This window comes from Nannobrachium achirus (genome assembly GCF_963921795.1).
Source record: "Nannobrachium achirus genome assembly, chromosome: 15".
Taxonomy (NCBI): Eukaryota; Metazoa; Chordata; class Actinopteri; order Myctophiformes; family Myctophidae; genus Nannobrachium; species Nannobrachium achirus.
The window spans coordinates 41747003-41761119 of record NC_137822.1 but is presented as its reverse complement, the minus strand read 5'-3'; the positions used below and the strand labels follow the sequence as shown (position 1 = coordinate 41761119).

General features: G+C 41.8%; 1 protein-coding gene across 1 annotated transcript in view; it reads right to left on the bottom strand.

Annotated features, from left to right (window-relative positions):
- Positions 1–14117, bottom strand: part of pi4kaa (phosphatidylinositol 4-kinase, catalytic, alpha a) — a 107068-nt gene that overhangs the window by 56217 nt on the left and 36734 nt on the right. The window contains exons 27-30 of the mRNA XM_080743222.1: positions 11869–11958; positions 9750–9869; positions 5269–5361; positions 4175–4331 (exon numbers count right to left, since the gene is read on the bottom strand). Coding sequence (XP_080599348.1) covers positions 4175–4331; positions 5269–5361; positions 9750–9869; positions 11869–11958 — 460 coding nt within the window. The remainder of the gene's footprint in view (positions 1–4174; positions 4332–5268; positions 5362–9749; positions 9870–11868; positions 11959–14117) is intronic.

Genomic DNA, 14117 nt, shown 5'->3' with positions numbered 1-14117 from the left:
AAACCCAGAAATTGCATTATGGATCCTTTGGGGGTATGCAATGAAATCCATCTTTGCTTCATGCTTAGGAGAAACGCTATGGGAGTTCGCCGAGCACAAAGTCTGCCTTGCTCTGTGCTCTCAGTCAGCAAGCCCGACTGGGTCAGCGATAGGGATGGGTATCGTCTGCGATACTTTTAATGGTATCGATTGTATGACGTCGATACTATCGGGTATCGGTTCACGTAAAACGAACGATACCTCGTTTGATACTCTGGACGGCATCCCTGGCCGGTCTGTAACAGTTGGGCTACTAAGAGTTTTATGGCTGCTTTAGTAGGCTACACTCGTTACTCTGGAAAATAGCCGACAATAGCCTATGATGTTTATTATTATGATGATTATCCAACGTCTATACTCTCCGCTCCGCCACACTGTGTGATCATCATCATCACCTGCGGTAGAGCAGTTAAACTTAAATAAAAAGTATCGAAAATGGTATAGAAAAGGGTATCGTATTGATTCCCAGGTATCGAAAAAGGTATCGTATCGATTCAAATGTGAACGATACCCATCCCTAGTCAGCAAGGCACAGAACGCATGTGGTTCGCGGCCCCAACAGGAGCGGAATTGGAGCGGATGACAGTCCTCGATTGGTCCAGGCTGTTCTGGCGCATTTTAAAACTTTTTATTAACGGTCACCATTAACCGTTAGTTTACCGGTAACCTATTTGGCTATCCCTACTACTGTGATATTCTGAATAGGCCTATCACATTCTGATAATATATTTTTCGTGTATTCAAAAAAAGAAAAGAAAACTGAACCCATTCATTTAGAACTTCGATTGCCAACATAACGAACAGAGGTTCGAATATCCGATTGTTTCGCTTACAGCCCTAGTTAGGGTTTAGGCTTTGGGTTAGAATTCAACATGGTTAGCATTCACCTGCGGCGGCACGTTAGCGTTCACCTGCAGCGACAGGTTAGCCTCGGACTACTGGGACCTCGTCACGACGGGGCATCGAAATATCGATACGCGTCCAAGTTGCTGCCCAGCTCCCCCTGGAGGCTGGGGCTTGGAATCCACCCAGGTGTTTGGCTTCCAGTGCTAACATGTCAGTTGCAAAACATTTAAGTGTTATTGGAACTTGTAACACTTAAATGAAAGTAATTTTTTGTACCCAAATATGGAGATGACTGACTGGTCACATTTCCTGGTGAAGATATGCGCTCCACTTTGTTTTTATTTAGATGTATTTCCATCAGTCATGGCTGCCAGTTCCCACCTGATGTCCTGTGGGAGTTCAGTCAGCTCCAGGTCGTACTGAATAACTGCCAGCTTGCATAACGTCTTCAGACTGGGACTCAAGTCTAAGATAAAAAGGTCATCATTGCATCCTCCAAAGAGGAGGAAGATACGATCTCCCACCATGCAACAGCAGCCATCGATCATCATTACTGGGCCTTCCCGCTTTGGCTTAACCTCCATCCAGGAGAAGGTTTCTGGACTGAATTTCCACAGATCTTTTAAGGCGTTCATCTTGATGATGTTTCCACTCACACCACCAAATATGTACAGCTCTCCATTGTAGGCAAAGGCTGAATGTTCACTGCGTCTTTCTGGAAGAAGCTGTGCAGAAGTTGTGTTCAGCCAGCAGCTGGTCTCTGTGTCAAACACTCTGATGGTGGAACCATCTGTGGATCCGTCACTCCAGCCCCCACATACAAACATCTTTGTCCCGATGATAGTGGCAGAATGACCTGTTGAAGCAGGTGCTGTGGTGCCTCTGGTGTTAATTAAAGACCAGATCATTGTGGTCGTGTCCAACTTGTAGATGTCATTATTCCATCCAGTCAGCCCGGTCAATCCTCCATGAATAAACAAGATCTTCTCCAAGACACAGGCCGATGTGTAGATCCTCCCCTCTGGAACAGTCCCAGACACCCTGGGTTTGAACCATCTGTGGGTGTCGACATCAAATGCATAAATCACATTGCAGCAACCTGTGTTAGTCTGACCTCCCCACATGTAGATGGTATCTTCTACCAGCACAGCAGCGTGGTACTGGCGCATGCAGGGAACTTCAACGGGACGTTCTCCTCTTCTAGTTGCCACTGGGGGCAACATCCTCCATCTCAGAGACACTGTGTTGAAGATGTACACGTTGATGTGATCCTTTAGAGGTTCACCTGAGTGAACTCCAAATGAGTACAGATTGTTCCCCACAGCCACTGCAGCCTGAAGATTGTTCCCCACGGCCACTGCAGCTTGATGACCTCCATCTTTTGGTTTTCCTCTCACATTCACCGTCCAGTGCAACATTTGACTCAGCTGCAAAACTCTGAATAAGAACTGATCCTCAGCAGCTAGCTCTGCAAATGATTGTGTTTTATAATGTGTGCCACCATTTATATTGGATGCCAGCCTATGAGTTTAGTAATCTATGACGTCATTAGAGTGTCATCATCCATATTTGGACTATGGACTGTACTCTGGAGATGGACCGATTGCAAAATTATTGGCCGGTACCGATCCATCGGTTTTATGAAGGTCTGACCTGCAAAAAAGGATTTTTCCGATACCGATTTCTTTAGCTAAGAACTAGAAAATAGGGTTGCTCCAATACCCTTTTTCAGGCCAAGTAGGCCAACAAGACATACTTCAATTTGAGTACCAATAAGCAAGAAGAACCCAAATGCCAAATCAATTACAATAGTACAATATCCAAAATCACACAATATCCAGTCTAATATGATATGGATATAATATTGATGCCAGCTGATCATTCACTGAAAGGCCTAAAGTAAAAAATACATATATATATATATATATTTTTTTTTAATTGTTGTGCCATTGCTGCTATGTCTGTGTCACTGTTGGTCTTCAACCAGCCTAAGTTCTCACATGTCTCTCCCCTTCTCCGCAGCCTCCCGGTTGCTGCCCGCATGGAATACAAAACACTGATGCTGACCTTCAAAGCAGCCAGGGGTATGGCTCCTCCATACCTCCAAAATCAGATCAACCCCTACACCCCCACTCGTTCACTTAGATCAGCCAACACAGGGATGCTGACCGAACCCTCGCTAAAAACTCCAGGGCAAAAATCCACTCGTCCGAGACAGTTTGCCCTCTTGGCTCCCAAGTTGTGGAATAAACTCCCTGTCGCACTTAGATTTATGGGTATTATGGGTACATATTGAGATCATTTATTTCAAATATTATTAATTATATTATTATTGAATAAATATTTTTTAACAAGCAAAATCGTATCTTTATGCAAAACGATTTTCTTAAAAACTAAAATAAATAAGGAGGTTGCATTTCATTGTTTTCAAGGTGAGAAATTTACCTTGTCACAGTAGTCTGACTCTAGTCTATTCCTTCCAAATATTTAAGGGCAAAATATTACCTCATGACACTGCTCCCTCCTGTTGTTTTGGCTTGTAAAACCTCTATAAGGGACTTAAAATGTTACATAATACATTTCTGTTGCTTAATGTACTTTGTGAAACTATCGGAGGAGACTACTAACAACCTTTAACGGGCTTCAGCTGACATGCATTAATACAGCGTGTGCACGACGACACCAGGCAAAGTGAACTGACTTTTTTTTCTTTTTTTTTTCCAACAACAGAAACGTGAGGTGATTTTCCTTTGAAACTGGCCAAAATAAAGGGACATTTATAGGATGCCTTTTTCTGTAGCTTGCAGCTTTTCCAATGCTGTTGCATTCTGTTAAATGAAAGTGAAAGTAAACTCCTTCTGCATGTACCGTCTGGACTGGAGGCGGAAAGCATGGTGACGCATGCTTTTTTTCCCCTATACATTGCAAAGGTAATCAGCACCATCTGTATTCTGTAGGCTGCCACTAAGTAGACTGGCGTCTACTGCTAATGTTTACTTTAGTCACAGGACCAGAGCATCATGCTGTGCAGTGCCATAGTCACAATCGGCATAAAAACTGAATTCATGTCAGTGACTGGCTGGTCACCGATGCGGCCGGTTTGATATCACACCGGCCGATTTTTGATACCGGCCAATTCCGATGTCCATCTCTACTGTACTCTGTACTCTGTGTGTGAGCCCGTATACATCGCGAATGACTGCCAAGAAAAGAAACACTAGGGTTCACATGGTTAAAGATAACAAAGTACGGGGAACGATGGAGACCAACGCGGGGGAAACGGACGAACCTTTGGCGCTGATGAGCAGCGCGGCCAGCTTGAACATGGCTTCGGTGAAGGCGTCGGGGTTTCCGCTGTCCAGGGCCTCGCCCATCTGCTTGATCAGCAGCCGGCTCAGGTCCGAGTGGCCTCGCACGGCCTGGGAGAAGTTGATCATGCCTGACACCTGGACACAAGAGAGGACAGGAACAGTGGCGTCAGTTCAGCAAAAGCTAGGGTATGGCAAAGATGGCAGTCTTCATGGAAAAGAGGCATTTTGTATAACGCGGTTCTATTGTGAAAATAGCAGATCTACATGCTCACAACATTGTGAGCATGTAGCATGTAGGCTTCCTCCACATATGGGCATTCCCATATGAAGTCCTAATGTAAGATATGGGCTTAATATTGATGACATTAGGGATCTCCATATATGGGTGAGTGGGTGGGTGTGTGGGTGAGTACACGATGCTGTACCCCCTCCCAATGTATATATGTTCCCCATTTTCAACTGTTTTTATTTTATTTGTGACACTTGCTTTGGCAATGTAAACGTATGTTTTCTCATGCCAATAAAGCTCCTTTGAATTGAATTGAATTGAGTGGGTGATTGGGTGGGTGGGTGACAGGGACGTGCTGGCCATTGGGAAAAGCGGGACAACCCGGTTCATTCCCGGCCGGTCCAGGCCGGCCATTAGGAAAAAATGTAAAATAAAATGTCGGTCTTCGTTCCATTTTGGGGGCTGTGCGGCCAACAAAGTAAATTGTCACTGTCGGGCAGAAACCTCGTATATCCAAGTTTCAAATGTATACATTTTTTCGCAAAGCAAAGCCCTGTTTCATCATAAAAGGCCGTTGCACAAAAGTAGTGAAAACAGCAGATCTACAAGCACACAACGCCTCGCACCGCGAGGCGTTGTGTGCTTGTAGATCGGCTGTTTTCACTAGTTTAAATCATTTTTAAAATGATAAATACAAAACAAACGGTTTTGGATATACAAGGTTTCCACCCGACAACGACGAAATATATATAAAAAAAAAATGAGGGCCTCTCCAACTCTTTTTCCCGGGCTGAATCAGGGGCCCAGCACGTCCCTGGTGGGTGAGTGGGTGGTGGGCTTTACCTCTCCAGCATATCTGTTCCTGAGGTTGAGGGAAGCCATGAAGTTGGAGTAGTCCTTCTTCACACAGGTTGGCCTCTCCATCAACTGTGTGGTCTGTGGATACACAAGGATTTATTATATAGAACATGAATGTTTCATGACATTTTAGGTTAAACATTTAGTCATATTGTTGTCCTTGATATTTCTGCAGGACACCAATGACCGTCTGCTGCATTAGAAAGTACCATTACAGTATTTAACTGACATTTCTTTACTGAAGAATACAATTGACCAACGTCTATAAAATATGGGACCCAATGCCTCCCTGCTTGGCACTCAGCATCAAGGGTAGGTATTGGGGTTAAGTTCCGGTGACATACTAGCGTCATGTCCAGGGGGTGTACTGGTACGTCATCAACAGTTAACTGACAACAGGTTTACTCTACTGTACAGGGTTCCCACACATTTTTACCAATTCATTTCCAAAACTTTTCCAGAATATTTAACCCAATTTCCAGGACTATATAACAATCATTCAGCTCAATAACAATTCGCTTACTCCTATGCGCAATGCCCAATAGTATATGTCATTGTGTATTTTTAGGAATTTTTCATATAGATTCTTGTAAACCATGTTTTTCTGTTCTATAGACCCAGTTGGATACAAAAAAATCGGTTTACATTTTTTTCCCCCACTCTGGCCATGTTTTGCCACCATGGCAATATAATGCTGTGTGTGCCTATATTTTGTGTCTGTCTGTATCTCTGTCGACATCATTTCTCCAAATCTGCCAAGCCGATCTTCACCAAATTTGGTGCATGAGTGTATGATGTGCCCCAGAAGACCCCATAACATTTTGGCAATGATTCGCCTATAGGTGGCGCTACAGCAACCAATTCAAAAAGCAGATTCATGATTACTTACAAGCTACCCGTCCAATTTTAATCAAACTTGCTGGGTTGTTGCACCATAGACTGAGGAACATGCCCAGCAAATTGGACCACAATCCACCTGTAGGTGGCGCTACAGCCACAGATTCAATATGCAAATACACAATGGTGCAAAAGCTACCTGATGATTTTTAACAAATAACTTATTTAATCAGAAACAGAAAGTGTTTAATTTCAATTCAAAGGGGTTATTTGTCTTGAACCTTTGATAAAATGGAACATGAATCCTTGATAATAAGAGAACTAAAATAATAATAATACCCAAAAGGAACGCTCAACAGTACCCATTCTCAACTTAACAAAGAATCAATCACTGTAGGCATCATCATCATCGTCATCATCATCATCATCACTCTCAGCCGTCATTTGGAAGATTATTACATGAATATTCTGCAGCTTCACATTTGCAGAGCTCTGTGCATGGAAGATTATTGACTTTGCAAGAACAGCGGCCGGTGCATTTGCTGGCAACACATGCACACTTGACTAGTTCTACGACGGCCTCTGGTGCAGGTGGAATCTTTGAGACTACAGGGACACAACTTCCATCCGTTTGTTTCCTCCATCCCAAAGATAGTGGATCTAAAACCTTTGGCTGAGCTACAATGTCTTGTGCTCATACATTGTTGCCAATGTGCTCGCAGAATATGTTCTATGATGGACCCTTGCATTGGACATATCTTTTCCACACCTCGATTGGCCTTGAGCTGTTTAGACATACATCTGCTCCAATGAGGCTAGGTGCAAGATCCAATTCTGATCACGAGTACTTCGTATGAACTGGAGAAGATTGTTGACCTGCTTCATATATATAAACCCATTTGTACATCGGGTACTTCTCATTCTCACTGTCAAATTGGTCAAGTTTTTCCATCAGCTGCAGATCAGATATCATGTTGACCAGTGTGCCATGGGCTTCAGAAACACCTAGTCCATTTTCACACGCTTTTCTCAGATCTTCGAGTGCAGATGTCAGTTTCTGGTGTAGCACTGGGTGCTGTTCGAAGAATGCTTCAATCCACAATTCAAATAGAACTTGCAGTGTGATCTGGTGAGCTTCCAAGGCTCTGTTGTGGTGCTTGCCATTCAGTATTTGTTCAACTGTAACCCTGCTATATAGACCGGATTCAACCCAAGCTTCATCCAGACCACTCCCTTCAAGGATTGCTCCGAGACATCGTACAGCACACAGAACGACATGGAAGGCACCCGGACTTGCTATGATGATGGATTGGAACTGTTGGTCAAGGAAGCTCAGTTTTCGAACTCTTTTGTACAAGTCCATGTCTAACCAAACAAGTATAGGCTCAACATCCTGAGTGTCTTCCAAAGTCAATGCTGTAGTAAGGGTTGTCCATTCTTGGGCTGGTGCATTTATGAGAGGCAGTGCATGCACTCGGTCAAGTGTCATAGATTCAGTTTTGACACGCAGAAGTGAATTGTATGCCGTCCAGACAGGCACAGGCTGTTGTTGAACATGACTGTCATCATGCGACTCGGCTGAGTCATTTGTTGGTTTGGCATCAGTGCGATCGGAATGGCGAACCAACAGCCAAGCTAGAACATCAGTTGCAGGTATTTTGAGCTCCTTCTCATTCATTCCCAATTTGAATTTTGGATATTGTGGACTGTTGTGAGGCTTAGGAGCCCCTTTTATCCAGCTTGATATCAATGGGATGACAGTCTTGGGTACATCCTCCAATGGCCCTGTTCCTTTGCCCTGTGTGGGGATTGCATACTCTGTTACTTCCACATTTTCCTTCCTTCTGGGTTCCTGTTGATACACAGCCATAGCTGTTGCATGGAATTAATTTCTTTCATCGTAAGTATCAACACCTGCATCCAGGTTGTCGATGGAGAAACGCAGCCGCTTCTTATTTTGTAGTCCAGGTGGTAGATAGCTTCCATTATTACTCTCCATATTCCTCTGTACTCCTTCTGAGATTTGAGCAACACACTGCTTGACTCGTCTGTATGGAACTCCTATACCGGCATGAGAAAGTAAATTGGACAGTTTCTGGCTTCTATATTTGTGTTCACAATACAGTGAAATGCCTAGTGTGATAGGAGTTTCAATTGTCGATGGAAATGTTGCATCTGGGGTCTTTGGGTCATGCAACAATTTAATATTAGATTTGTGGGCTTGAACAATCTGCTGAGATATGATTGATGCAGATCATCGTCCTGAAAATCCTGTGTTTGATTCTTGAATCTGTTGCTGTAGCGCCACCTATAGGTGGATTGTGGTCACATTTTCAGAGGTTGTGCCTCAGCTCATGATGCAGCAACACATCAAATTTGATAAAAAGTGGATGAGTAGTTTGTAAGTAACCATGAATTTGCTTTTTTAATTGGTTGCTGTAGCGCCACCTATGGGCCGATCATGGTGGAAATGTTATGGGGTCTTATGGGACACACCATACACTTGTGCACCAAATTTGGTGAAAATCAGCCAGGCAGATTTGAAGAAATGATGTCGACAGAAATACAGACAGACATAAAATATTGCCTCACACTGCCATATGTTGCCATGGTGCCAAAATAGTAGCCTCGCAAGCCATCCCGAGTTACGTCATCACCAATGTGCTTCCTTTCTCGGTCTGGTATCCCTCCCATTGAGTCTCTTTATGAGAATTTAGGTTCTCAAGTTCCAATCAAAAGGCTGCATTTCGAGCGAACCCGCCTCACACCGCTCCTGATTGGTCGAGCGGCTGCTACAGCTCTCGCATTTTGCAAACAAACATGGCGGACCCCATGTCCGATGCGAGTTACCAAATCGCAAATAAAAGCTGCATTAAGCGAAGTTTTATCTGAAATCAACGGCATCTCATAACTTAAAAACGAACAACAGTTTGCACCTTTGGAATTTCTGTCTGGAAAAGACGTTTTTGATGTTCTCCCGACGATGTTTTGATGCGCTGATGACTACTGAATGGACCTGTCAGTCAAAGTGAGTAACTAGTAACTACGTCATCGCGTAATGCATCGTCTATGGAGAACTCCCAGACTCTCCTTTTGGAGAGTCTGGCTGTTGCGAGGCTACCAAAATAGTGCCAGGGTGGGGGAAAAAATGTAAACCATTTTTTTTGTGTCCTACTGGGTCCATAGAACAGAAAAAACATGGTTTACAAGAATCTATATGAAAAATTCCAATAACTTCTTTTTGCTACATAACTACATACACTACAAAGACAGGTAGTGTATGCCAGTGGTTCTCAACCTTTTCAGGCTGTGACCCCCGAAATAATCATGTTTTAACTGGGGACCACCCAACCCTGACGAGCACTAAGAGTTGAGGAATTTTGTATAACACGTTTCAATTTCTGCCTCTAATATTTGACAATTTGGCCAATGTTTAATTTGTCATTTCAGAGGTATTAACAAAATCAATAACCAAAGACAATGCATCGCTATTGTTTCCAGGACCTTCCAGGACCCTTGATCAATTCCCAAACTTTTCCAGTACTGGAAAAAATATTTTTCTAATTTCTAAATATTTCCAGGAATTTCATGACTGTGGGAACCCTGACTGTAGGTTAGGTGTGACCCACCCCTAGTGTGGTGCTCTGTCTGTTGTAGCCAGCAAAGTGCAGAATGCTCTCCGTGGCCATCGCCAGACCCGTGTGCTGAGACAGACCCGGCACCCAGTTCTGGTGCTTGTTCAGATACTCCTGGAAAAACAGAACACGTGAACGGTTAGAACAAGGACCCTCCTTCATTAACACATAATGTGAAATTACAGCTGTATTACTGGTTTTATCACGGACCAATACCACCTACCTATAGCCGGGGACCCAGTCACCAAAATGGGAGGGGACCTGTGATTTTCTGCCGTACTTTTTATTTCTGTTTTATCTATTGTTGGTCATTAAGGTCCACAGAATGAGAGGTCTGCTCTGCTGGAGACATCGTGAAAAGAAAGTTATGGCCATTTGTATATTCACTGTCCCATCTACTCCACTAGAAATATTTCTGAAAAGAAAATAAGTCTGCTTTAATTAGCATGTGAGGGCTCAAACTAGGGGTTCTTCATGATTCTGAATTCATTCCATTTGTTTTGGATCATGAAAAACATTCCTTGGGCTAGATTTCGGCCCCCCAAAACTGTGAAAAGTCATCACTTGTTTTCCCACTTTTCACAGTTTTGGGCTGCGAAAGTTAACCCAAGGAATGTTTTTCATGCAAAACAAATGCTTGCAATGGAATCAGAATCATGAAGAACCCCTAGTTTGACCCCTCACATGCAGATTATTTTTATTTTTTTAATATTTCTAGTAGAGTCAATGGGACAGTAATCTCTCGAGACAGCCTCAGAGACAGACCTACCCTATTCCTTGAGCTTTTGGGCTTGTGGGTCCCCGGCTACTAATGAACGTAATACTTTTATGAATGTTAATGCAGATGGGACGCATCATACAGAAAATCAGGAATCAAATGTTTGTCTAATGTTTAATGTATTTTAGTTAACTCTGTCTAGCCTTGCAATTCAATTCAATTTGTTTCAAAGGAGCATTATTGGCATGAGAAGACATTTACATTGCCAAAGCAAGTTTCAAAATATAATAAAAACTGTTGAAAATAGTAACATATATACAGTTGGAGGGAGTACATGTACAGCACATCATTGTGTAAGAGCTATGTCACATTTCGTTGTTATATACATGTTATATATACAGGCCAGGGTATAAAGCTTTTTGAAACAAATAGCAGCGATCTTTTGTAGTCACTTTGGGACAAAAGGCAGCATTTTTCCTCAAAACGATTGTAAATAGTATACAAAAAAGCCTCAGATTTAAAATGTGTTTAACCCATTTAGAACGGGTCATTATTTTATGCTTTAACTATTGAAAAATAGAAGATATAAAAGCTCACAGCGCGGCACCGAGTGAGAAAATTATGATTTTTACCCGATTCTATAAGTGTCTTTTGAATCATTCTAAGGTTTTTTGAAAAATCTATGTTTCTATGTCAGCAATCTGGCCAGCCATCGTCAAAGAAAAGGCCCTTTTCACTTAACTGGAGCTCAGTTAGTCTGTTCTTGAACTTTTCATGTGAAGGACCCCCAAAATGATATGTATTCGGCCACGGACCCCCATCTCAAAATATTGTATCAGGGACCCCCCAGAAGCAAAATTTGTGTTACAAACGTTCGCTTTGAAAATACATATATTCAAAGATTTGCACACATTTTCACAACTTTTTCCAAAATAGCAGATCTACAAGCTCGCAGCGCGGCACTCGGTGCCGCGCTGTGAGCTTGTATATCTGCTATTTTTCACTGGTTAAAGCATTCCATAATTCTAGGCCTAAATGGATTTAAACAGTGTTTAAAGGTAGCAGCTCTGTTTCATACTGTATGTGCAGTAGGTCTAGATGCCACTCAATGGTTTATAGTCCTTATGGTGGTTGCATTCGCTAGCCTTCGTTTATCGCAACACTTCACTAATCTTGCTGCTGTGTTCGCAACTTGTATTTCTCGCAATAGGTACAGTATGGGAGATTTTTGTCGTTGTGGTCATGTTTTCAAACTCACTTTGGGTGTGTGTAATCTGTGGGAAGCATGTGTCTCTGATGTCTTGGTATAGTGGGCAGGTCGTTAGAAAGTTTAGCCGTTTCCACCAATAATAATACCCAATAGCAAGGAGAAAAACAGGCCAGCAGATAGATTACCTGCAAGTGAGACTTGGTGACGGACGGTGCCCACTTCATGGCCTCTTTTAGGATCTCCCCACAGCGAGCGGCAAAGTCCTTCACTATGCTCTGAAATCACACATATTCATTAGTTTAAAGTCCTTCACTATGCTCTGAAATCACACATATTCATTAGATTAAAGTCCTTCACTATGCTCTGAAATCACACATATTCATTAGATTAAAGTCCTTCACTATGCTCTGAAATTACACATATTCATTATCCTTCACTATGCTCTGAAAAAAATCACACATATTCATTAGATTAAAGTCCTTCACTATGCTCTGAAATTACACATATTCATTATCCTTCACTATGCTCTGAAAAAAATCACACATATTCATTAGATTAAAGTCCTTCACTATGCTCTGAAATCACACATATTCATTAGATTAAAGTCCTTCACTATGCTCTGAAATCACACATATTCATTAGATCAAAGTCCTTCACTATGCTCTGAAATCACACACATTCATTAGATTAAAGTCCTTCACTATGCTCTGAAATCACACATATTCATTAGATTAAAGTCCTTCACTATGCTCTGAAATCACACATATTCATTAGATTAAAGTCCTTCACTATGCTCTGAAATCACACATATTCATTAGATTAAAGTCATTCACTATGCTCTGAAATCACACATATTCATTAGATTAAAGTCATTCACTATGCTCTGAAATCACACATATTCATTATCCTTCACTATGCTCTGAAATCACACATATTCATTAGATCAAAGTCCTTCACTGTGCTCTGAAATCACACATATTCATTATCCTTCACTATGCTCTGAGCCTGTGTCTTCCGTGAGGAAGAAGCCCAACAAATCCACGGTGAGGCCTTTAGGAGGGCCATTCAAATGCAGCAGCTGAATGGAATGTTTGAATTGGGTCTGGTGCAACGCACAGGTTCTGAACCTGGTGAGAGCAGGAGAGGACCTGGTGAGACGTAGGAGGAGCCCGGCCAGGAGTCAACCCATAGAGCCTAGTTCTTCCACGCGCCAGAATGGTACCCCCAATCCCGGCAGAGTAGTTCCGGTGCAGCACATTGAGTGACCCTGTCTTTCCCTAATAGGACTGATCGTGGATAGCTACTGGGACGTAAGTCGGGACTTGATCAACCCCGGCTGGGTCACCTGGGCGAGGGTGTATGATGTTGCGAGACCCGAAACACCCGTCGACCCCAGGCTACATCACTGATGATATGTCCCAGTTGCATCCTTGTGATGTTTTTTTTACACTGAAATCACGCATACTCATTAGATTAAAGTCCTTCACTATGCTCTGAAATCAAACATATTCATTATCCTTCACTATGCTCTGAAATCACACATATTCATTAGATCAAAGTCCTTCACTATGCTCTGAAATCACACATATTCATTAGATTAAAGTGCTTCACTATGCTCTGAAATCACACATATTCATTAGATCAAAGTCCTTCACTATGCTCTGAAATCACACATATTCATTAGATCAAAGTCCTTCACTATGCTCTGAAATCACACATATTCATTAGATCAAAGTCCTTCACTATGCTCTGAAATCACACATATTCATTAGATCAAAGTCCTTCACTATGCTCTGAAATCACACATATTCATTAGATTAAAGTCCTTCACTATGCTCTGAAATCACACATATTCATTAGATTAAAGTCCTTCACTATGCTCTGAAATCACACATATTGATGATCACACATTTGGTTGATTATACAGCATAATGGACCAGCGGTAACATTTCAATTTAGCAATCATGTAATCATAAATAAAATATGTATATTTCAAACATACAGTAGCAAAAGTAGCAGATCTGCAAGCTCGAAACGCTCGAAATTCTAAATTTACTTTAGTAAAAGTACAAAAGGATTGGCATCAAAATGTTGTTAAAGTACAAAAAGTAAAAGTACTAAAAATGTTTGAAAATATCTACAAGCTCACAACGTGTTTGTAGATCAGCTATTTTCAAATAGCCTAGGTATAAAATAGGGCTAAAGTGGATTAATTTATGTTTTATAATATAATACAATGATTTATATCTGCAAAGTAACTAGTAACTAAAGTTTTCAAATAATTGTAGTGGAGTAAAAGTACAATAATTGGATCTGAGATGTAGTGGAGTAGAAGTAAAAGTACTGAAAATACTCAAGTAAAGTACAAATACCTATAAATTGTACTTAAGTACATTACTTAGTTACTTTACACCACTGTACAGTAGCAGAGCGG